Source organism: Fusarium proliferatum, assembly GCF_900067095.1.
Source record: "Fusarium proliferatum ET1 genome assembly, contig: FPRO_scaffold007, whole genome shotgun sequence".
In the NCBI taxonomy this organism is placed as follows: Eukaryota; Fungi; Ascomycota; class Sordariomycetes; order Hypocreales; family Nectriaceae; genus Fusarium; species Fusarium proliferatum.
Window position 1 is genome coordinate 1,250,205 of NW_022194796.1, and position 23,807 is coordinate 1,274,011.

The following is a 23,807-nucleotide window of genomic DNA, read 5'->3' on the forward strand; positions in this document are numbered from 1 at the left end:
CCGTAACTTAGTAGTTACATTACTTGATCCAGGTGTTTACAGTATTTGCACCTCTGTGGCTGGGCAACTGCTGAGCCACTGGCAAAGCGTCAATGACACCCTTGTTGATTGCGTTGACAACACATATCCTAAACAGCATCTATAAGTTGGAGTCGTCGAGAATGACGACTCATATCCTACCTAGTTAGGGGATGAAAGAAAACACAGGACCTCGATCCTAAATGGTAAGAAGACTTAGGGTAATATAGCCTAAGTTTAGGATGACTTTTGCTAAGTTTATTTTGACACCCTACGGTAAGGTTTGCTGTTTTCTTGCCCCCTAAGGCCTACCTAGCCATGCTAGTATGGGTTTACAATACCAAATTAGGTGGCTGAGCAAGAATATCAGACCTAAGCCTTACTAAAAAACAGATTTAACTACATACATATTAAATAAAACGCCTGTTGCACTACACGATAGTGTGACTACATGCCAAGAGAGCATAAAGTTCGAGCTCTAGGGTAACCGGTGTGATGTTATGGATTGCCCAACGTATTAGCTTATTTAGCTTGGGATCTTCAGTGAGATGTCAGATCTTCCTTTCCATTATGCACCCTGACACTAGATTTGTCCTATTGCAATCACGTATCATTCCCGCCAAATACCCAAACCCTGGCACGAACCGATGTGGGGTGGTACCACGCGGGCGGCCTCACACGCATATGAAGCTCTAAGAGGAACGCGTGGCAACATGTCACTACTCTAAGCCTCCTACGAACCAACATAATCGAAGCTACTTGTAGAATCGGCACCCTAGCTCAGTTACACCTAAAATAGCTGATTAGATTGCGTTCTCGCCCCGAAACATTTCAGGAAGTTCGCACTGAGTTAATGAGAGGAACAGACATTGATGGATTACTGTGATTTTGCTAAGACGAAAGAAACGTCAATACCGGAACTCCTATCCCTCCCCTCGGTGTTCTTGGCTATCTGTGTGTTTTCCTGTTCCCGGATAATCGATAGTATTACACTGTTCCTTCTCTGCTAGTAAAGCACCCTTCTCCTTATTACCATAACCCTAGATTCAAGGAAAAAATGGATGGAAACTGTTCCATCACAGGCCAACATATCCATGCGCGTAGGGGTTGTTTTCAAGCCCGTGAGATTCCTCAACTTCGATCTCGAAAGGCCTAGGTTGCTCAGATCGTCGACCATGTCCCAAGGGCAAAGTGCCTCCCTGCTCCTAGTAGGGGGCGAAACCTCGTCCGCGACCACGGTAGCCACCGCGATAGCCACCACCGCGAGGGAAGCTGCCTCGGCCATGAAAGCCTCGGCCACCACGGAACCCACCGCGACCACGTCCACGGCTCATGCCAGGGACATTGGTGCGCTTAGGGGTCACCTTGATGTTGCGGCCCTTGAAGACACTCTCGTTGAGGACAAGAGCCTGGGCGACCAAGCTCGGCTCAGTGAACTCGACGTAGGCGTAGCTACAGAGCGATATGTTAGCAATGCTCAAAAAGCTCCCGTGTGCCAACATACCCCTTCGGTTGACCTGTGAACTTGTCAAGAAGAATGGTCACTCGGTTGATGGAGCCGCAGCTCTGGAAGTGACTCTGGATATCTTCAGGCGAGGCTGAATAATCGACGTTGCCAACAAAGATACTGCGTGCATCGATGGATTCCTTGTCATCCGCAAGGTCCGCAGATTGCTGCTCCAGAGTTGCTTGCATCTCGCGAAGCTTCTTGGCCTCCTCTTCCATCTCTGCCACGCGGCGCTTCATGGCAGTGATTTCTTCCTAAGGGTGTGGCGTCAGTTTCCTTCTTAAATCCACCTCTTTGCGCGCCTAACACACCTCCTCAGCCCCTGACATTTCAGTTCCTTGCTCATGTTCATTGTCGTGCTCGCGGTCATGATCGATCTCGTGCTCGCCCGTAGGCTTCTCGTCTTGCTTGCCAGAATCCGACATGTTGACTAGTTTGAAGGAAAGCTAGTAGTCTCTTGCGCGTGCGATACTCCTACGTGAATCAGTGTTAGTAAAAGGTTGGGTGGCTGCTGAGATAAGAGAATGAACAAGGCACAATCGTTCAAAACAGTCTTGACATCATTGTATGAAGGGGCAGAATAGTGCAACGATGGATTCCAGAAAGAAGAAGACGAAGAAATATTTACCTTTGTGGAACAAATCTTTCGCGATGCAAGTGGAAGAAGAGAAGTAACAAAAAAGGTATAAAAAAGAAAAGCGCGAAGAGGTTCAAAAGTTCGCGAACGACAAAAATGCACGATTAATGAGGTCAAGGCCGGGGTACGCAGCTACTAACTGTAGGTACCTTTCATCTAGCGCCTGTTCCGAGTCTCGGGCTGCATGAAAGTTCCCTGCAAGCCAGTCCAAAACCAAGCTCTGGTGTTCCTTTGATAAGTTTCGGACCGAAGATAACCCGGCAAAAGAGACGACAATACCTTAGGATTCTACATGTGATTAGGTTAGTAATAGGTACGAAAATCTAGCTGTTTCTCTCTCATCGAATCCAGGAAGTTATAGGGGCTTTCCCATGCCATGATAGAATGACAATTCACATACAGCCATACAAGAAGTTTCGTTGGTTCAGAAGGAAGAGTTAGAGAATCATCATCATCAAATTTATCGTGTTATGAAAAATGTGGCAATCGCCAGACACAAAATGAAAACCAGACACCCCCAAATGCAATCGTTACGTCCTCCAAACGCCGCCCATGCTCTTCGCTAGTCAATGCGTCCGTCTGTAAACATGCCTCGTTCCATCCCATCCATCTAGTACCCAGTGCTCCGAGACAAATATGCTTCATGTTGTGTGTAGAGATAAAGGAAAGGTGATGATCTCGCTGGATAATCAAGCATGTCGGCCACGCTTCCCTCCCTTTTCGAAAGGATCCTTTCCGCTTAGACTGCCGAGATCGAATATTTCCTCAAAGTTCAACTTGCGCTTGCTACCAGCCCGCTGTACCAAATGTCCCGGACCCCTTGGGCAAGACCGACTCGGACCACCCGCAAGCCTAGTTTTCGTTGGTCGTGTGGGAGCAGGCACATCATCGTGAGGTCTTGAGTCAGACAGGTCCAGAGTAGCGATATTCGGGTACGGGTGTGATGACTGGAAGGTGAAGTTGTCTTGAGAAGGGACGACTATCGGTGTAGGCTGCTCGACAACAGGAGGAATACTTGGTGGTGCGGAGTCGGTTCGCACTTGGTTCGCAGGATGAGGAGGGATAACCGTTCGAGTGAGTTCAGGTGACGAGGCTGTTTCAGCTTTGTCGACCTCGTCCTCACTCTCCGTGTTCAGAGAGCTGCTTTCACGCCCATCGAGTCTTTCTGTGGCCCATTTCCGGATCTTCCACCCTTCTCCATCACCCAGACCCATGCCCTCTTTATCCAAGAATTGTAAAAGGTCATCGAGGCAATCCTGATATCCATCGGCACGTGCCTTTGACTGTCCTGCAGCCGAGATCTTGTAGAGCTTGGTCACCGACAGGGCGGCTGCCTTGAAGACATCGAGGAGTTGTTCAGGGCTTTCTTGTTGAGCAGGCTGCTTGCCCATGCTACCAGAGACGCCCCTCATAGGCTCCATCGTGATTAAGCGACGAAGAGATGCGGGAAACTGGAAATGAAGAGTCAGATATGTTTGAACACGTCAAGGGGGAAATCGCCTCACTTGATAGTCAGAGGGAAGTAGTATTGGTATCAGAAGAGGCTCCTAGATCGGAGAGAAAATGCTATGTATTCGCGGTACACCAGAGTCAGACAAGCTGGGTATGTTGCTCCTGAAGAGCTATGATCTCAAAGACAGTTGGGCAAGGTAAAGGTTAGGGTCACGAAGCGTTTGCCCAGGTCATCCACTCGAACGGAGCATGGGCAGAGCCTGATGGACGGCACTAACCGAGGGGTCGGTACCTGTAGATGTGGGGGGGGATTTCAGCCACGTGACCTGATACAACTATCAGAATTGCTTTCCAGCAACTCGCCAGAATCTCTTTCAATGGCGTACTTGTACGAGTATATAAGATAAGATCAACTTAGAATAATCAACCTGGGTGTTTTCAGATTTACAGCGACTTCGTCACACAAGATCAGTAAGACAAAGTGACGTCGTTAAAAGCATCGGAATATCCTTTCTTCCCTTGCAGCATCGTGGGGCCCAATGCCATTTACAAGGGTCTATGCACGCCGCTAGCCCAGATTGGCCCCCTTCGAGGTGACCGTTTAGATTCTACCGGCCAACACCTTCTCAACAGCATTCACACTTTCTTTTCCAATCTTTCAAGCGACGTAACTGTGTTGAATACACCACATACCCCTCAAAATACACTCAAAATACGCGATAACAGCCAACAGACTACTTGAATTGACTTGTGGTTCACATTGCAAGCTATCGAAACGCGTCTTCTGGACGCCAGTCGCGTAAAGAGGTTTATCCTAATCTCGACTCACAATGGCACCTCGCTCTCGAGCCAAAGCTGTCGATACTGACGCGTCTATGTCTGACGCGCAGGAGCATCGGCAAGAAGAAGAGATGGTGAGTTCCCATATTCACAAAATTTTGTTCGTTTGTGGGTGAGAACTTGTGCTGACGGGTTGTTAAGGAAGTTGACGAGACTCCCGACTACACCGATACCGAGAACCCTAGCACTACTGCTAGCAGCGTCGCCGGAGAGCCTACTGGGGATGGCCGTAGGCGCCGCACAGAAGTTAACCAACTTCGTCGTAGCATTTTCGGAAAGAAGCACGATCGGTTGGGCGAATCCAAGGTATGTCGCACTCCAAGAGGAGGGTATGATGCGAAACGATCTAATCGAACCTCTAGGAAGATGACACTATTCGTCGATTTCGATACCTCCTCGGCCTGACCGATCTCTTCCGCCATTTCATTGAAACAAACCCCGACCCCAAGATTCGCGATATCATGACCGAAATCGATCGACAGAATGCTGAATCTGCGCGGGGCAAGAAGGGCGCCGGAAGGCAAGGGGGCGCCACGAGCGAGCGACGTCGACGTACCGAAGCTGAAGAAGACGCCGAACTCTTGAAAGATGAGAAGCACGGCGGCTCCGCTGAGACGGTCTTCCGAGAATCGCCTCCGTTCATCCATGGCACTATGCGAGACTATCAGGTTGCCGGCCTCAATTGGCTGATTTCCCTGCACGAGAATGGTATTTCGGGTATTCTTGCCGATGAAATGGGTCTTGGAAAAACGCTGCAAACTATTTCATTTCTTGGCTACCTGCGACACATCCTTGACATTACTGGACCACACTTGGTCATTGTGCCCAAGTCCACACTAGATAACTGGAAGCGAGAGTTTGCCAAATGGACACCCGAGGTCGATGTTTTGGTGCTTCAGGGTGCCAAAGATGAACGACAGACCCTTATCAACGATCGGCTTGTTGACGAAAAGTTTGATGTTTGCATTACCAGCTACGAAATGGTGCTTCGAGAGAAAGCGCATTTGAAGAAATTTGCTTGGGAATACATCATCATCGACGAAGTATGTAATTTTGAAACAATTGAGAGTTTCATCAGCTAACAATTATCCAGGCGCATCGTATCAAGAACGAAGAATCATCGCTGTCACAGGTTATCCGATTATTCTCCTCCAGAAACCGATTACTTATCACGGGCACACCTTTACAAAACAACCTGCACGAACTCTGGGCCCTTCTGAATTTCTTGCTTCCCGATGTTTTCGGCGACTCTGAAGCATTCGATCAGTGGTTCTCTGGTCAAGACCGCGATCAAGACACGGTCGTACAACAACTACACAAAGTCCTCCGCCCCTTCTTACTGCGCCGCGTGAAGAGCGACGTGGAGAAGAGCCTGTTACCCAAGAAAGAGGTCAATGTTTATCTTGGCATGTCTGAGATGCAGATTAAATGGTACCAGAAGATTCTGGAGAAAGATATTGATGCTGTTAACGGCGCCGGTGGCAAACGAGAGTCAAAGACGCGACTACTCAATATCGTGATGCAGCTTCGAAAATGCTGTAACCACCCCTATCTGTTCGAAGGCGCCGAGCCAGGACCCCCTTACACAACCGATGAGCATTTGATTTACAACGCTGGCAAGATGGCAGTCCTTGACAAGCTCCTCAAGCGGCTCCAGAAGCAGGGAAGCCGCGTTCTCATCTTCTCTCAAATGAGCCGATTATTGGATATTCTCGAAGACTATTGTGTCTTCCGAGAGTACAAATATTGTCGAATCGATGGTGGCACAGCACATGAAGATCGAATTGCTGCCATTGACGAATACAACAAACCTGGCTCGGAGAAATTTGTCTTCCTCCTTACAACGCGTGCCGGTGGTCTGGGCATTAACTTGACAACTGCCGACATTGTTATTCTCTATGACAGTGATTGGAATCCTCAAGCTGATCTTCAGGCCATGGATCGAGCCCATCGTATTGGTCAGACTAAGCAGGTTGTTGTATACAGATTTGTCACAGACAACGCCATCGAAGAAAAGGTTTTGGAGAGAGCTGCCCAGAAGCTACGATTAGACCAACTGGTTATCCAACAAGGCCGTGCCCAACAAGCCGCTAAAGCTGCAGCCAATAAGGATGAGCTTCTTTCCATGATCCAGCACGGTGCTGAGAAGGTCTTTCAGTCCAAGGGACCTACCGGCAATATGGCCTCCAAGGACGGCGAAGTCGGTGATGACGATATCGACGAGATCCTTGCAAAGGGCGAAAACCGAACAAAGGAGCTGAACGCAAAATATGAGAAGCTGGGAATCGACGATTTGCAAAAGTTCACCTCGGAGTCTGCTTACGAATGGAATGGTGAGAACTTTGCCAACACAAAGAAGAACATCAACATGACCTGGATCAACCCGGCCAAGCGAGAGCGAAAGGAACAGTCATACTCGATGGATAAGTACTTCCGACAAACTATGTATCCCAATCCCAAGGCCGATGCTAAGCCAAAGGCACCCCGAGCACCAAAGCAAGTTCCCGTTCATGACTACCAATTTTACCCCCCACGCCTGCGAGATCTCCAAGATAGGGAGACTGCTTACTATCGGAAGGAAATTGGGTATAAGGTCCCTCTACCAGACGGTGAAGAAGAAAATCTTGAAGAGCGAGAGGCCGAAAGAGCCCTTGACCAGCAGGAGATCGACAATGCTACGCCTTTGACTGAGGAAGAGAGGGAGGAAAAAGAGAAGTTGTCGCTACAAGGTTTTGGAGACTGGAACAAACGGGACTTTCAACAGTTTGTCAACGGATCAGGCAAATACGGACGAACTGACTACGAAGGCATCTCCAACGAGATTGACAGCAAGTCAGCCCCAGAAATCAAGGCTTATGCAAAGGTCTTTTGGCAACGCTATACTGAGATCGCCGACTACTCCAAATACATCAAGACTATCGAAGATGGCGAGGAGCGGACTCGCCGTATTGGCCACCATCAAAAGCTTCTCAGAAAGAAGATGCAACAGTATCGAGTCCCTCTGCAGCAGCTCAAGATCAACTATTCTGTGTCGACTACAAACAAGAAGGTTTACACTGAAGAAGAGGACCGATTCCTTTTGGTTCTGCTTGATCGATACGGCATTGATTCGGAAGGTCTTTACGAAAAGATGCGAGACGACATTAGAGAATCACCTCTGTTCCGATTTGACTGGTTCTTTCTCAGTCGAACACCAATTGAGCTGTCTCGTCGATGCACTACTTTGATCACTACTATTGTTAAAGAGTTCGAAGACGTCCCTGCTCGTGGCTCAAACGGAGTGAACGGAAAATCCAAGCGAGAGCCTGATGATGAGAATGACGAAGATAGCATTCTTGGTATGGCGCCCGCAAAGAAGAAGGCCAAAAACGGCGTCAAGGTGAGTCAATAACTAATCTCGTGCATTGTCTATGACTAACATGTTTTGCAGAACAAGGCACTTGATAATGTCAAGTCCGTCAAGTCTAGCAAGAACAGCTCCGCCACTCCATCAAGAGCATCTAGTGTCGCCTCTACCGTATCCGCAGGAGGTTCTGCCAAGGGCAAGAAGGGTAAAAAGAAGTGAGGGAATATGGAATTGCCTTTAGTACGCTGGGTGGGCAAAGGGATAGACTTTTTGGCGTTTGGTTGCTTTGAGGACTTATATGAGAAGCCAATGTGTACGTATTTGCTTAATCTCGCATGGCTGTTTGTACCAGGGGCCAGAAAATGCATCACACGATGCCTCGACAGGTGGGAATACAGGCGTGAGAATGGCTGATAGTACAATGAAGAAAGTTACTTGAGCAGAAGAACCATCTGACTGATTGTCTGCTTGATATCTTCAACTTGACGTGTTGTGAAGTAGCGACTATGATGTTCGTGACTGCATGGTCATAAGGATATCCAAAGTCGTAGAAACGTGATCAATCGTGCATCTCGACCTTTCCTTAAACCCTGGAGAGATGGTAAGAATTACAAGCCCATTTGTCAACCTCTTATCTCCCCTTACACACCCAATTCTTTTTTTCCATCACGTCCAGCTCCCGTTTATTTTTTGCCCCATTTGAACAAAAACATTTATTTGTTTGTCCCCCAAACGCCGTACTATGCAAGCACACAGGAAAAGAACGCATCTACTGCATTCGGTTGATTCGTTCCCTCTCAACCTCGTAGTTGAAGTCGAAGTAGCCCTTGTCGAAGTGGTGAACTCGCACGTATCCGTCCTCTCCGCCGCTGGCGTAGCTCTTGCCTGTAGGGTCGGCAGCGACAGTGTTCAGAGGACCGAAGTGACCTCGCACACGACCAATCTCGTCCTCGAAGATCTTGTGATAGAAGCGAGCCTCGAACTTACCCTGACGGGCAGAAGTTCGGGTAACATCCATAGCGGCCTGACCACCACCGAGGATGACGAATTCCTTCTTGGGGGTGATAGTGGCACTGTTGAGGGGTGTGTCGGCCGTATAGGTCTTGAGGACCTCAAGATCGCGGGCAGAGATGAGCTTAGAAGATTAGTATTTGTCATATGTGATAGTCTGATCTGACATACCTTGGCGGTCTTGTCCTTGCATGCGGTGATAAAGTAGGTACGGTCGGGAGACCACTGGAGATCGACAATGGGCTGGTTGAGTTCATGGACGGGCACGTTGTCGAGGAGATCACCGGTCTTGGCATCGTATCGGCTTACGCTACCATCCTCATGGCCAGCGATGATGTACTTGCTGAGAGCACTCCAGCCCGCAACGGTGGCCTTGCTCTCGTCGCAAACAATAGTGAGAGCCTTCTCGTCGGTCTGCTCAGCGTTGAGATCGGGGTTGATGTCGATGACGACGATGTTGGAGAGGTAACCCATTCGCTTCTCGGTAACTCCCAGCAGCTTGGTGGCATCTTCGTTGAATTCGACTCGCTTGACGGCGGTGGGGAACTCCCAGGTCTTGATGAGACGGCCAGTCTTGACTTCCCAGAGACGGATGGTGTTGTCGGCAGAACCGGAGGCGATCATGGTTGAGGTGGGGTTAACATCGACTGTCCAGATGGCGCCGACATGACCGTGGTAGGTTCCAAGTCGCTCGCCGTTGTGGGAGAACCAGGCGCAGATTTGCTGATCCTTTGCGACGGAGAAGATGAGGTCGCCATCTTTGTTGAATCTGTTGAGCGAGGTTAGTCGAGGGTACCGGCGAAGTTGTTCCCAGGCTTCATAGAGGTACAATATTCTCCCTCCTCTTCCTCATGGCTATAATACAGACAGATGTATAGAGATAGAACACGACTCAGACATACCTGATCTGGGTGAGCGCACGCTCGTGCCCGGCAAGAAGAATGGGCCTCATGTTGTCGATGTCTGGGGGGCACTAGGAGGGGTTGATGGCGGAGGCAGATTCGGAGCGGGTGGTTATATGGCGAGGGCTTTCGCGATGGAATTTTTGGCGGTTGTGCGTTTTGGTGGGGCAAAAATCGAAATCACTTCCCCCGCCTTAGCTGAGCTGTGAGGGGCACATGGCTGATGCCTGATTTGTAGGGAGAGAGGTGTTAAAGTTGAGTTTAACCATGTTTGGCACTGTGATGCCTATTATTGATATGAGTCTAAGAAGAGTCACTGAAGGATTCAAGAGTCATAGTCTGAGTAATTCTTTGATTCATGTCATGGCTCCCATCTAGTCTCATCTCACTTCTCGGCGAATCTCCTGAGGCATCAACAACTTTGGTAGTCTGGAACGAAACCCAGGCGTGCTCTGGCCGGGCCGGGTCATCAATATTTCTATGCTGTAGCCGAATAGACTCTAGCTCAGCTGCAATGGCCACGAATCTAATCGTCCAAGTAGCCCTACTGCTTTTAACAACCTGTCAAAATCCAAAAAAAATTGTCTCTCTGAGGCTCTCAGCGATATCGGTTGATTGGAGTTTGTGGAGGTTGTGTGGCGTATACCTGACTGAACCATAGTGGCCCAAAAGGATACGTATGGGCAGCAAATCACCACACAGTGCTACACATTAAGTTGCTAATTATTTTAAGTGATATAAGTATAAAACTAATTAGTTAAAACAAGACAAGAATCATACTTGTAATACTAGTCTTTAGGTAATATATTTTTTTATACCAATATCTAAATCTTATAAGTTATATAGCTTAGAAGAAGAATAGTAATAAGTGTGCATATATGGGTAACAAAATTTTATTAACACTGTATTTCTGGCAGTGCACTTCGGTCACCTCTGCTCAGAGTCAAGGAGCGACAGCTCAGGTTTAACACCGTGAAGGTAAGATCTGTCGGGTGTGACTAACTACTTTACAGGTAAGGTTCTAGAACTCTGGCCTTTGTCAATCTCAGTATAAGGCCACTCTACCTGTTGGAGGCATCGCCACCAGACCTATTCGATCCCATTGGCCTTGAATGTCCGGTTCGTTGAGAGACAGATTGATGTCCCTTCTTCAAGGCAGGTACTTGAAATCAGATTCTGCGGTAATGCAAAGTCAGTCACGCGAGACCAACTATATGGACTGATTGCAAGTGTTCGAATATGGACGAGTGCAAAGAGGTTCTCAACCGGCTCAATATTCCTTGAAAGACTAAGTCTATCGATTGAGAGACTAAGTCTATCGATTGAGAGACTAAGTCTATCGATTGAGAGACTACGTTGCTGTACAATATTGTGTTATTGCCGTCATCATCACCCAACAACCTTGCTGGCTCGCTTCCTCTCTTTTCTACAACTCTGGCTTAGAGCATTTCCTCACGGAAAGGTTTGCATTGCATTGCATAGATCTACATGTGTATGCTCTCGCCATTGATCCGTCGGACATCAGGAGATTGTTCGGCATTGGGTCTAATACCATACTCATCTACATACAACTAGGGATATAATCATATTACAGTTGATCATGTACGGCGCGGTCCTCCGTTGCGCCGGGTGGCTTGAGTCGAATAGTTCCCGAGTGATCCCGAGACAGCAACCGCATTTGCGGTCTCTATCTTCAACGTTATCGATACCGATATCACGATATGCAACGAGAATAAGCCTTGGACATCAACGGCTGAGCTGCCGATTGTATACGCACCAAGCCGAACCCGCAGTAGAATTAGGCGGGTCCCAGCAAAGTCAGATTCTCACCCACCCACAGGCGTATTTACGCACAAAGTCGCACAGGCAAACTCCCCTTCACACGTGTTCGGTGGTTTCTCCCGTGTCGACCGTGCCTTTCGTGGACGCCGCTATTCGGGCTGCCCCTCCTCACAACCCGACAGCCCACTTCTTATACAGAGACTGCCTCTCAGTCAACAAACGACGAAATAACTTTGCTTCAACTTCTGTTGTCGAGTCTAAGTCTTTGTCTTTCATTAACCCATTCTTACATCAGAAAAGACTCTTTTCCTCGACTACAATGGTTGCTGCAAAGCTCGATGGCAATGCCATTGCCAAGTCAATCCGAGAGAAGCTCTGCGCCGAGGTTACTGAGAAACAGAAGCTCAACCCTAGGTTTAAGCCATGCCTCAAGATTATCCAAGGTATGGCCAAGTTGCTCGTAATACTCTACTTGCTCAACGCTGACTCAATTGTCTCACAGTGGGTGATCGTTCAGACTCCTGTTCGTCACAATCCTGTCCCGCCATCATGAGATCATCTCACCACTAACCCGCGATATAGCTACCTATGTTCGCATGAAGCTCAAGGCTGCAGCAGAGGTGAGTCAAAATGAAATTTTAGCCGCGTGCGTTTACTGACTTATCAAAAAAGGCTGGTATCGACAGCCAACTGCTGCATTACCCTGAGTCTATCACGGAGGCGGAGCTTCTCGATCATATCCGTCAATTCAACCATGATCCTGCCGTTCACGGTATCCTAGTCCAGCTCCCTCTCCCTAAGCACATCTCTGAGTATACTGTCACATCTTTTGTGGCAGATGAGAAGGATGTTGATGGCTTTGGCACCAAGAACATTGGAGAGCTGGCCAAGAGGGGCGGCAAACCTCTTTTCGTGCCCTGCACACCCAAGGGTGTCATGATCCTTCTCAAGGAATCGGGAATTGACCTGAAGGGAAAGAACGCAGTTGTTCTTGGGAGAAGCGACATTGTCGGTAGCCCCGTGAGCTACCTATTGCGAAACGCTGACGCTACTGTCACCGTTCTGCACTCCAAAACGCAAAACATCGAAGAGTACGTCAAGAATGCAGATGTAGTTGTTGCTGCTATTGGGCAGCCTCTGTTCGTCCAGGGCAGCTGGATCAAGCCTGGTGCCGTTGTCATCGACGTCGGAACCAACTTTTTGCCCGATGCCACCAAGAAGTCTGGCCAAAGACTTGTTGGTGATGTCGACTACGCTGCCGCAGTCGAAGTTGCGTCCGCCATCACCCCCGTTCCTGGTGGAGTTGGACCCATGACTGTTGCTATGTTGATGCAGAATGTCGTTGATGCTACAACGTGGTATTTCGAATCTCAGAAGCTTCGAAAGACCATCCCCCTACCCCTGAAACTGGAGGATCCCGTTCCTTCGGATATCGCTGTGTCACGAGCACAAACCCCAAAGGAAATCACACGCATTGCTGCCGAGATCGGCATTGCTCCCCACGAGCTGGAACCTTATGGCGCATACAAGGCCAAGGTTGACCTCGGTCTCCTGCAGCGATTGGAGCACCGTCAGAACGGCCGCTATGTCGTTGTCACTGGCATCACTCCAACACCCCTGGGCGAGGGCAAGTCTACCACAACTATGGGCTTGGCTCAAGCTCTCGGCGCCCACGTTGGACGTTTGACTTTTGCCAACGTTCGACAACCCAGCCAGGGCCCTACCTTTGGTATCAAGGGAGGTGCTGCTGGAGGAGGCTACAGTCAGGTCATCCCTATGGATGAGTTCAACATGCACCTAACTGGTGATATCCATGCTATCACCGCCGCTAACAACTTGTTGGCTGCTGCTATTGAGACTCGGATCTTCCACGAGAATACCCAGAAGGACGGACCTCTGTACAAGCGGCTTGTCCCCACAAAGAACGGCGAGAGGAAATTCGCTCCCGTCATGTTCCGCCGATTGAAGAAGCTCGGAATTGACAAGACCAACCCTGATGAATTGACTGAAGACGAGATTCACCGATTTGCCAGACTGGACATCGACCCCGAGACGATTACGTGGAGACGAGTTCTGGATGTTAATGACCGTCACCTTCGAGGAGTTACAGTTGGAACCGCCCCCACTGAGAAGGGCCAAACCCGAGAGACTGGCTTTGATATCACTGTTGCTAGCGAGTGTATGGCTATCCTGGCACTTAGCAACAGTCTGGCCGAGATGCGTGAGCGTCTGGGTTCAATGGTGGTGGCTACATCACGAAATGGCGACACTGTTACTGCCGATGATATCGGTGCGGGCGGTGCTCTCACTGCTCTTATGAAGGATGCTATCAAGCCCAACCTTATGCAGACACTCGAGGGTACTCCTGTATTTGTCCATGCTGGTCCTTTTGCTAATATCAGCATCGGTCAGAGCTCTATTCTTGCTGACAAGCTCGCTCTGAAGCTTGCCGGTACTGAGCCTGACGAGGACCATGATGAGAAGGCTGGCTTCGTCGTCACCGAAGCTGGTTTCGACTTTACCATGGGTGGTGAACGATTCTTCAACATCAAGTGCCGTACTTCTGGCCTTACTCCTGATGTTGTTGTCGTTGTTGCTACTGTCCGAGCCCTCAAGGTTCACGGTGGTGCACCTCCCATCGCTCCCGGCGCTGCGCTCAGCCCCGTTTACAAGGAGGAGAATGTTGACATTCTGCGTGCTGGTTGCGTGAACCTGAAGAAGCAGATTACTAACGCCAAGTCTTTTGGCATTCCTGTTGTCGTGGCGATCAACAAGTTCTCTACCGACACAGAGGCCGAGATCGCTGTTATTCGTGAGGAGGCCATCTCCGCGGGCGCTGAGGATGCCATCCTTGCTAATCACTGGGCTGAGGGTGGTAAGGGAGCCGTCGACCTGGCTCATGGTGTTATCGCGGCTTCAAAGAAGCCCAAGGACCTGAAGCTGACCTACGATCTGGAGGGTACCGTTCAGGAGCGCCTTGAGGCTATTGGCAAGAAGATGTACGGTGCCGAGAAGGTCGAGTTCAGCGAACTCGCCCAGAAGAAGGTTGACACCTACACCCGCCAAGGATATGGTCATCTACCTATCTGCGTGGCCAAGACACAATACTCTCTGTCCCATGATCCCGACCTGAAGGGTGCTCCTACTGGCTTCACAATCCCCATTCGTGATGTCAGGATGGCTGCCGGAGCAGGATACCTGTAAGCTTATTTACTTTTTTGGACGTAACGTAACTAACAAACTACCAGGTATGCCCTTGCTGCTGATATTCAGACAATTCCTGGTCTGCCAACAGCACCTGGCTATCTCAATGTTGATGTCAATGTCGAGACTGGCGAGATCGAAGGTCTCTTTTAAAACCAAAAGAAATTCTGGTGTAATGGGTTTTGTCGGAAGCGAGGTACACGGGACTGTACACCCTCTACTCAACGTGGGAACGGACGGATGGGAAGGCGAAGCATTAGGGCGTGACATTTCAACATATGGTGCGGGACTGGTTAGCGGATATCATCATATGCCTATTGGCAATTAAATCAAGTTTTTGGTTTGGACTATTTACAAAGTGTCTTGTGTTACCATCGTGTAATGAGTGTCTGTGTCTGAGTTGACTCGACCAGAACATGACAAGCATGTTTATTTCCGTCAATGCGAATGCCATAGCTGAAGAGGGATTCTGCCTTGGCTGGAAAAGCAGTCTCATCATGCATACTACGTGGTAGGCGTCGACGGAATTTGCCATTGTGCATGTTGCATACAGCCACAAAGTTGACTGGTAGGGTCCATCTAATTAATGTCAGGCAAACCGGAATCGGGTGGTTGGCCAGTAACTCTACCACCACAATATCAAGCCTTTTTTTATTAGTGTGAGGGTGAGTGTGACTTGACAGCATCGGCATTTCCCGTTGATATCTCTGGAGGGTCTAGAACTAGTCGAACCATGGGCTCCCGGCATGACGACGTTCCGTGTGGGGGCTGTTGTTGGCCTTGTATCAACTTTATTTGAGCTACGACGCTTGATGAAGTAATGCTCAAAATATGGATGGTTGTGCGCTGAGGGAACGGGAACTCTTCTGCTAAGCCCTTGCGCTACATGAATGAGTTGAACTGCCGAACTCAACCGTCGTAACCTCATTACAGCATCCATGTTACAAAGCAAACATATCACTCAGCTGAGGGTCCTATTACAAGGGGACACAGATTCGCATCTCATCATTGGTCACAAGCAGACAGCCACGAGAAAGCCATGTAAGACTCAGCCCAACTAAACTAGCAATGCGAGAACCAATGGCTCGGCGCCACACCAGGACTAAGAAACGGCACCGTTTGACCCCTTACCGCCCATTGAGGTCATCCTTGCTCTGTGTTAGATGCCGAGTGAGATCAACGCCGGAGGATTAAATCACTGGCCATGTTTCTCCTCTCTGATGGCAGTTTATCAGGTCACAGCCCGGATTGACGCATTCTCCCGTACAGTGTTTTCTCTTGAACTGCGTACAGGTTCGGAGGGTCTAAATTAAGTCGTGGTGCGAGACATTGACCTATTTTCAACTGATCCGTAATAGGCAGCCAATGCGATAGGCTTCTCTGGAATAAGTTAAGTATGATCCAAGAGAGTTAGCATCGAGTATAACTAGATCACGATCCTGTTCCTTGATTCACAGTAAGGTTTTCGTGTTGTTGCAATCCAGTCTCACTTACGAGAGGAACACGAAGAACAGTAAGACCGCCGAGCTTCGCGTATCGATAATTTTCGTATATAATAATGCAATGTAAGCCGTGTCCATGACATCGGATCCACCGAGATGCCTTGCCGGGAGCCTGGCAGCGTGCTTGACGTTCTTGTTCAGTATGATACCCTCAAAATAAGAATAAGCATCTGACGCTTGTCAACACTGCCTCCGGCCTGTGTCATCTCTAGCTCCGCGTTTAGTCCATCCAATACATGCATTTTGTCTGTCAGTTCACGTCGGGTCTCTCCCTCCAAGTTACCAGCAGAGTGGTGCTTCACTTGACCCAGACACTGCCACTCCCACCCTATTGAGGCTATCAGCCCTAAATGATGCAGACCTCTGACATGGATGCTTGACAAGCTTTTCGGCTACTACTAATATTACCTACCAATGAGAGGGGAAACCTTCTTGGAGGCCCTGAGCGTTGATCTGATCTAAACCCTACAGTGTGGGCTTGTCTAGCTCCTGTTGAGGCTACTCTAATTCGAAACTAAACCCAGGCAGCCGACGCCATTCAACCTCATACAAAGATCGTCTGCTCGGCGTTTCTACCGAGATCAGATCCCTTTTTGGCAAATTCCCCAGAGCTGCCAGTTTCTCTTGGCCCCCAGATTTGTCGACATATGGTAACTGATCCTTCAACATTTACACCTCGAGCAAGATGAGCTCCAAACATCCATTGAGACGATCGTGTGCATTTTGTCGGGCGAGAAAGATCAAGTGCTCAAATGAAACCATCTGCGAGGCTTGTCGTAAGCAAGGTGCCGACTGCATCTACGACTTTGAGCCTCCAAGACCAAAGGGTCGGAACTTGAGCTTCGACAGCACAAAGGCCAACAATCATCTACAGGTGCGGAGTGAACATGAACTACCTGACAGTAAGAGAAGGAGATCGTGCTCTGCCAATTCTGCCTCTTCTATGTCTCCTGGCAGAACCCACGAAGATCTTGCCCCGTTGGCAGATGGCGTTGAGAGCCTTGCTGCATCCCTTGAGCAGATGTTTCAGGACAAGTTTTCCCAGTTGATTTTTGGAGAAGTAGGAAAAAACCAGCAGCAGCAAAGCACAGAGGTCAGGTTCACTGGCCTGTTGCCCCTGATTGCCTTTGACCTTGTCGCTTCTGTTGGCCAGAGATATAGCGACTTGGGGTCTCCTCAGTCCAATGAAAGCAACCAATTGATCCGGTCTGGATTATCCAACGATACTTCTACCAACATGTTCGACAATACTTCAGCATATTGTAGCCCTTTGTCTACCTTTAGCCATCGACAGAGAAACCAGCTTATCGACGTCTGGTTCTCCGCACATCCCCTAACATTTCTCATCTCCAAGACTCTGCTGCTTCGAGAAATCCGAGAAGATACCTGTGATGAGATCCTCATGGCTGTGATGCTAGCTGATGCTAGTTTCGTCGTCGGAGAGGAATCGACAGTTGCTCGTGGACATGAACTCCTGCAGTGGGCCAAGACTCAGCTGCAGATGCGGCCCTGCTATCACCCTTCCGAGGACAACGACGCTGTATACTCTGGTGTCCCTACGAGAGTTTATAAAGGGGTTACCACAGCACAGACTTTGGTCTTGCTGGTCTGGAACGCCCTATCTTTCCACGAATTCCGCCGAGCGATCTGTTATATCGAAGTCGCAAGCAAGTTGGTTACCGAGATCAAGGATTGTATGTCGAAGGATGCCTCCCAGCCGAACTCCAGCCGCATAAATGGTGTTGACGTCCTTGATGTCGAGAAAGAAGTTGTCTCCAATCTTTGGTGGACAACATATTCTCTTTACATCTGGACCTCCATCCAAGCAGGAGTGTTGCCCAAAACCACACCGTCAACCTTTGACCTCGAATCTCTGCCCGCGACCTCAGCCTCATCGGTTACCATTCAGCTTGACCTCGTCTCTGAGAACTTCAACACTTTGCAAAAGCAAAAGGGTAACATTCGAGAAATGAGGCCTCTTGCGCAGGTTGTCAGCACTGTTGCATACCTGTTCTCACAAATCTCGGATCAAACTGCATCAAAACATGGCGTTGGTATCTGTAAAGAAGCTATCCGCTCTTTTGGTACTAATACAAACGATCCGAAAGCAAAAGGTCAAGATGATGACAGATTGTGGCAACTTCTTGTCGCCTTCCACCATACCATGATCATTCAGTTCCTCTTCCCCAAGAATGGCTCATTCTACGACCAAGTGGTGGTTCCAGCTGAGACTGTTCATCAATTTTGCGCTTCTGTAGAACAAATCATACAGTCCCTTTCGCCAACTACCAGGCAAATCAATCAAAACTCAGCCTCAACATTCCAGCAACCCCTCTCTAAAGCTCTGTGTACTCTCATGGATACTTGTTCCCGAGCCTTCAACTTGCTTCGGGATAACCTAGGGCTTAGCCTGGATCATAGCTACTTCCGTCCAGAGTGGGATAACCGTCTCTGTTCGTTGGCAAGCTCCTTGTATACAATCAGCAAAGACGAGCGATTCTACCAAGGCACAACCTTGCGCAGTGTGCGGAAGCAGATCAAGTCATGTGCTCGTGCTTTTGGCAGTAATAGCAATACCAACGCGCTTGGGTTGTTGGAACCGAGCATGAACTCTATGCGATCTATGTCGCACTCTCCTCGGAGCCAAGCCAGGCCTCAGAATGGCTTCATCGCGAGTAATGAACCCTTGACAGATATGCCATCGCCCTTTCAGGCTGAAGCTTCTTCGGGGGTATCTTCATCTATGCCATCCTCGTCAGGCTCATCTACTAGTGTGTCAACTCACTCGTTCACCCAGTTTGAGGAGATGAACAAATGGCCAATCAACGAGACTTTTCCCCATGGTATAATGTCTACCAGTATGAACTCTCCCCCAATTGTTCAACAAGGGATGTGGTACTCACAGGCACCCCCTATGGTGAACTTCGAGGCCGCGGGTCCTGTCTCTCTCCAGCATAGCCAGTGGGCTTGGCCACCCACAAGTGGCGAAGAGGCACCATACATGTCTTTCCAAACACTAGATATGGATGAGACCTGAATACGAGTTTTAGGATATCAGTTTCGATATTGGATGAATGTAGTTATGATGATAACGAACAAAACAGAATGAAGCGTGTTATTTGGTTATTGGCGGACTCTAAAATTGGAACTCGCCGCTGGCGGCATCGATGTTTGCTATTGAGCATTGCGTGCGCTGGGTCAGTGTTTTATTATATATTTTAATTAAGTGTCGGGGGGAATTCGAAACTTTGATAAGGTCGCCAGAAGAGCATGTGTGTCATATCTATAGTTCTGTCTACCTTTCGTAATTGATCAATAGTTATCGTCACTAGAGTTCATCCTTATACTTTCGTGACTGTACTAGACAAGAAGTGAAAAACGTATTCCTTATCATACTTACAGATGCTCCATCAACAGATACTTGTTGTTAAAAGAGCTAACATATTAATGAGAATTGAGGTTCCAGCATGAAGAATCTGGTTTAAGTTGATATAGAAGGACAGCCCAAAGACTCAAGATAAATATTTAGGTCAATACTGAAAATACTTTCATGGTATGTCTTCTCCTTATATGATAAAATGTCGTCTTATCGACCTTTCGGCTTCGGATCCGATCGCCCGGGACTCTCGGACCGGAAGACTGGGAATCCACCGAATACTTGCGCAAAAGGGTTATAAGAAATCAACTCAAAAAACGGTGATTGTGAGAGGCTGATAAGATCAAATCCACCCTGAATCAAGCTAGGAAGTAAGGCCTGTATGACAGATAGTATTCCAGCACCATTCTTTAGCCTTATACTTTCCCCTCAGATAAGAACTCCGAGTTTCAGGGTAGCCTCTTTTGGCATGGATCTTTACTCGAGTGCCTATTTACAACTTGATCTGCTTTTCCTCTGGATATCTTTGTGTTAGATACCAGGCCTTCTTCCTGATGCTTTGCTTCCGATTCAAAATTTTGGTGCAACCTCAACCCATCATCTCAAAGAGGGGAAACATGAATGATGTGCTGGTGATGGAAGCCATTACACAGAATCGAGTAGTAGTTGAGAAGTCGATAGAGACCGCTTAGACATAGGTAGCTTGGAAATTCTTGTCTATATAACGCGGCGTCCCCTCTCCTATTCCAAAGCCGGACATTTTATTATTGTCGAGCGACGTTCTTGCTCAAGCTATTACACGTGGTTGTATTTCTCCTTCCACGCCATTATCGCTGACGTCAGCTGACGAGGGTAGGTAGCTTGATGCCAAATTGACTAGCTCTTGCAATTAACCACAAGGAAGCTCAACAACGACAAACCTCAGCTCACTTTTTGCGCCCTGAAACTTCAGTATTCTAAGCGCCCAAGTCCATCAGCCATGAGATTGCTATATGCTCTCCCCGCAACTTGCGCGCTCATCTACCGCGCCAAGAGCAGGAATTCTTTAACGCCCGCTGGCATCTTCGCTGCGACTCTGACAGCTGCCGCACACGCCTACCACCCATGGAATCTTCCATTTGCACTCCTATGCGTATTTTTCCTGGCCGGAACACGCGTAACACACGTAAGTATTTGCGCCCGCTACAAGGGCAAGGGAGATGTCTGACAACGCCCCAGATCAAAGAGGGCATCAAGGCCAACTATACGCTTCGTTCAAAGGGTACATCTGGAGGAGAAGGGCCTAGAACACATGTTCAAGGTAAGCACTTGAAGCCATTCATGAATCAATTGACTGATCTGTCAAGTCCTCGCCAACAGTTTGATGGCCTCTGTCCTCTCCGTCCTCCACGCAAACCAACTACGAAAACGAGAAGCAGCACTCGCCGATCATAATACTCCGGATCCCACGGGATCACTATGCTTTTCATGGGGCGGTGACCTCCTGGTCGTTGGAATCATTGCCAATTATGCGGCCGTCGCGGCCGATACCTTCAGCTCCGAGCTTGGTATCCTGTCTTCAGGACAACCTCGACTGATCACATCACCAACACTCCGAAAGGTGCCTCGCGGAACAAACGGTGGTGTCACCTTGCTAGGTTTAGGTGCAGGTTTGCTGGGGTCAATGATTATTGTCACCGCATCCATGATATTCCTACCGTCCTGTAGTGAGGAGTCATCTCAGACGCCCGCAGGCGGTGCCCCATGGACGATGCTGGAGCGACGCAAGTTCATGGGGTTCATGGTGATCTGGGGTGCTCTTGGCAGTGTCTTGGATAGTTTCTTGGGTGGCCTATTCCAACGGTCAGTCAGGGACGTACGGTCTGGTAAGATTGTCGAGGGAGAAGGAGGCAATCGCGTCCTAGTAGCCGAATCCGGCACGGACGCGGCCGCTCATTCGAATGTCAAGACCGAGATCATGCAGAGCGAAGCAAAAGAGAAGCTTGGTGGTTCCGCTATTGTGGACGATGACGATGCTCATGCTGGTGTCTACGATCATAAAGACAAGCACCGCAAGTCAAGTTTTGGTGATCAGCGACCGTCGCGGGCTATCGAAAACGGGTGGGATCTTCTGGACAACAATGATGTCAATTTCCTCATGGCAGTTACGATGAGCGTTGGCGGCATGGCAGTAGCGAGCTGGTACTGGGACGTGCCCATACAGAGCGTCATGGGTGTGTAGAAACGCAGTTAGCGACGTCATTTTGAGGGTCAAGGCAATTCTTGACCTTGGCCACTTCCTGCCAAGACCAATGAGAATAATGTGATGTAAAGAGCAACTCCCTTTCCCTTCTGGCGCCCTTTGATCCATCACGAGATTTAAACCACCATTACCCGTTGCCACTGGGTGGTGTTGAACTGCGTCAAGACGCACGCAAATGCTGAGTGCTCCAGCTTGGCACGGTCAACCCCCGGTGAAAGTCCGTCACCCCCCGTCAATCACCCCGCCGGGTCTCGGCGTGAATCGCAGCATCTCGGAACGCCAAACCCGGAGTTGACTCCGTGGTGGGTAAACTTTTGAGTCCAATGCGAAATCGGCAGATTTTGATTTCAAAAGCCGGCGCGGTATCTCAACAATTAGACTTAATCTCATTCGCGCAACGAGTTATCTGGACGTGATTCCATCACCCAATTCTCCAGATCTCGGAGGACGGGAGGGTGGGAGCGAAAAAAGCCAAACGATTTACATCCCCCTTCTGGCGATCCAATAGACATGAGGCCTTTAGTGATCGAGATTAATTACTCTTTCTCTTCCAGAGATAGGAAGATATCGACAGAAACCTGGGGTAAGCCCAGAATCGGATCAGTTCCTGTTGCTCATTTAAATGTGTAATAGTCTCAAGCTTGAGTCTGATTGGTCTGGTAATTTTCTAATGAGTCAAAATGGGGATTGCGGGGGGCGGCAGATCTCCATCTCAGCAGTGTGGGAGCCTGGGAGGACATTGAGCAGGAGCATTGCCTCTTTGAGTGACTATTCTGCTATTCTGAGGCAGTAGAAACCTTTGATGAGTTTTGAAAAAGGCAGTACCATTTTAGAAGAGTATGATAAAGTTAGGATGACTCTAGTCTAAGAAAGCAGGCGCAACTGTGGTATTGGGGTTTAGTCATAGTTGCCAAAGTTTCGAGCACTTGCACCTGCGCTGAGATAATATTCTTCCACTCACAGAGTAGGAACGATCTGCATAACTCTGGTGAACCTCACACGAGTCTCTACTGAGAAGAAAATTTCTCCTGGACATCTTCAGACGCGCCCTCTAATCGCTTTGGTGTTATTCTTCCTCTTGGCCTGCCTTATCATTACCATATATTTACTTGAGAGCATGTCAATTAAGTTGTCGGAATATGCATTACCCCTGGCGTCGTCAGGGCCTCTACCAGTATCTTTTCATGGTCTCGTGCGTGTGAGCCCACTGACAAGAACCGTTCGTTGCAGCCAGTCGGATTCAGCTCGGGAATAATTGAACCCTGACACCGGCAGAATGGAGTCCTCCAGTTCTAGCTCAATTATGATTTATCCAAGGAGAAATGGAAGAGGTGAGTAAAATCGACTGACACGACCGGACCGACGCTAACAGTTGACGGCAAAACCCCAGCAATTCAAACATTCAACTCATCGCGTATCCCGAAGCCGGAGACTACAGCCTCTCGATCCAGGACAGGGCAGACCTGGAGAAGTGCCTCAAAGTCTGGAGTGTTCCGAAACCGACATTGCAATTTCGTACAGTCTGGGGAAATGGAAGAAGACCTGAAGATCCGAATTGATGAGCGATTTACACTTCGGTAAGTGATGACATTAGCCAACCAGAGACGAAGATATCTGAAACGGCTTTGAAGCCGTCGGTCGAAACCCAACGTGAGATAACAGGCATTATGCAGAGCATGCCTTGAGCCAATCATGACTCAATGATAAGAACCTGCAAGTTGCTGTCCATCTCGGGTGTGTGGCTTGGGTTCGTTGGGTACGGTATTCTTTTTTGGGGTGGCGTTGGTGACAAGGCTGGGTGTGCTTGGAGAGACACCGACTCGTCGCCGGGCAGCGCTGAGAACGAACCCCAAAAAAGAATCAGTGATTGAAAGCACTACACTCCGGCCGAGGTGTTGCTGCCCATGGTTGGATAACTTAAACAAGAAACAGGGCGTTCTTACCAAAACGAGTATGGTTCGCCTGGGGCTCAGGAAACGATTTGGTAA

General features: G+C 48.9%; 7 protein-coding genes across 7 annotated transcripts; 4 read left to right on the forward strand and 3 right to left on the reverse strand.

Moving 5' to 3' along the window:
- Positions 1 to 1,223: 1,223 nt before the first annotated feature.
- On the reverse strand, positions 1,224 to 1,950 carry FPRO_07791 (putative RRM-type RNA binding protein; the record flags this gene model as incomplete). The annotated part of the gene is made up of 3 exons (XM_031234113.1): positions 1,224 to 1,470; positions 1,523 to 1,779; positions 1,837 to 1,950. 3 exons carry the CDS (start codon positions 1,948 to 1,950, stop codon positions 1,224 to 1,226), a joined length of 618 nt encoding a protein of 205 aa, XP_031083883.1.
- Positions 1,951 to 2,851: 901 nt separating this feature from the next.
- Positions 2,852 to 3,583, reverse strand: FPRO_07790 (uncharacterized protein; the record flags this gene model as incomplete). The annotated part of the gene is made up of 1 exon (XM_031234114.1): positions 2,852 to 3,583. The coding sequence occupies one exon, from the start codon at positions 3,581 to 3,583 to the stop codon at positions 2,852 to 2,854; it is 732 nt and encodes a 243-aa protein (XP_031083884.1).
- An 861-nt stretch (positions 3,584 to 4,444) lies between these two features.
- FPRO_07789 (putative ATPase component of chromatin remodeling complex (ISW1)) lies at positions 4,445 to 8,019 on the forward strand (the record flags this gene model as incomplete). Its single annotated transcript, XM_031234115.1, has 5 exons — positions 4,445 to 4,528; positions 4,596 to 4,760; positions 4,817 to 5,497; positions 5,548 to 7,833; positions 7,885 to 8,019. The coding sequence occupies 5 exons, from the start codon at positions 4,445 to 4,447 to the stop codon at positions 8,017 to 8,019; spliced, it is 3,351 nt and encodes a 1,116-aa protein (XP_031083885.1).
- A 550-nt stretch (positions 8,020 to 8,569) lies between these two features.
- FPRO_07788 (putative translation initiation factor eIF3 p39 subunit) lies at positions 8,570 to 9,763 on the reverse strand (the record flags this gene model as incomplete). Its single annotated transcript, XM_031234117.1, has 3 exons — positions 8,570 to 8,935; positions 8,983 to 9,580; positions 9,714 to 9,763. 3 exons carry the CDS (start codon positions 9,761 to 9,763, stop codon positions 8,570 to 8,572), a joined length of 1,014 nt encoding a protein of 337 aa, XP_031083886.1.
- A 2,051-nt stretch (positions 9,764 to 11,814) lies between these two features.
- FPRO_07787 (putative C1-tetrahydrofolate synthase) lies at positions 11,815 to 14,852 on the forward strand (the record flags this gene model as incomplete). Its single annotated transcript, XM_031234118.1, has 5 exons — positions 11,815 to 11,938; positions 11,998 to 12,018; positions 12,078 to 12,115; positions 12,168 to 14,695; positions 14,744 to 14,852. 5 exons carry the CDS (start codon positions 11,815 to 11,817, stop codon positions 14,850 to 14,852), a joined length of 2,820 nt encoding a protein of 939 aa, XP_031083887.1.
- Positions 14,853 to 16,886: 2,034 nt separating this feature from the next.
- On the forward strand, positions 16,887 to 19,238 carry FPRO_07786 (uncharacterized protein; the record flags this gene model as incomplete). The annotated part of the gene is made up of 1 exon (XM_031234119.1): positions 16,887 to 19,238. The coding sequence occupies one exon, from the start codon at positions 16,887 to 16,889 to the stop codon at positions 19,236 to 19,238; it is 2,352 nt and encodes a 783-aa protein (XP_031083888.1).
- Positions 19,239 to 20,556: 1,318 nt separating this feature from the next.
- FPRO_07785 (uncharacterized protein) lies at positions 20,557 to 21,798 on the forward strand (the record flags this gene model as incomplete). Its single annotated transcript, XM_031234120.1, has 3 exons — positions 20,557 to 20,742; positions 20,796 to 20,877; positions 20,924 to 21,798. The coding sequence occupies 3 exons, from the start codon at positions 20,557 to 20,559 to the stop codon at positions 21,796 to 21,798; spliced, it is 1,143 nt and encodes a 380-aa protein (XP_031083889.1).
- Positions 21,799 to 23,807: the final 2,009 nt, after the last annotated feature.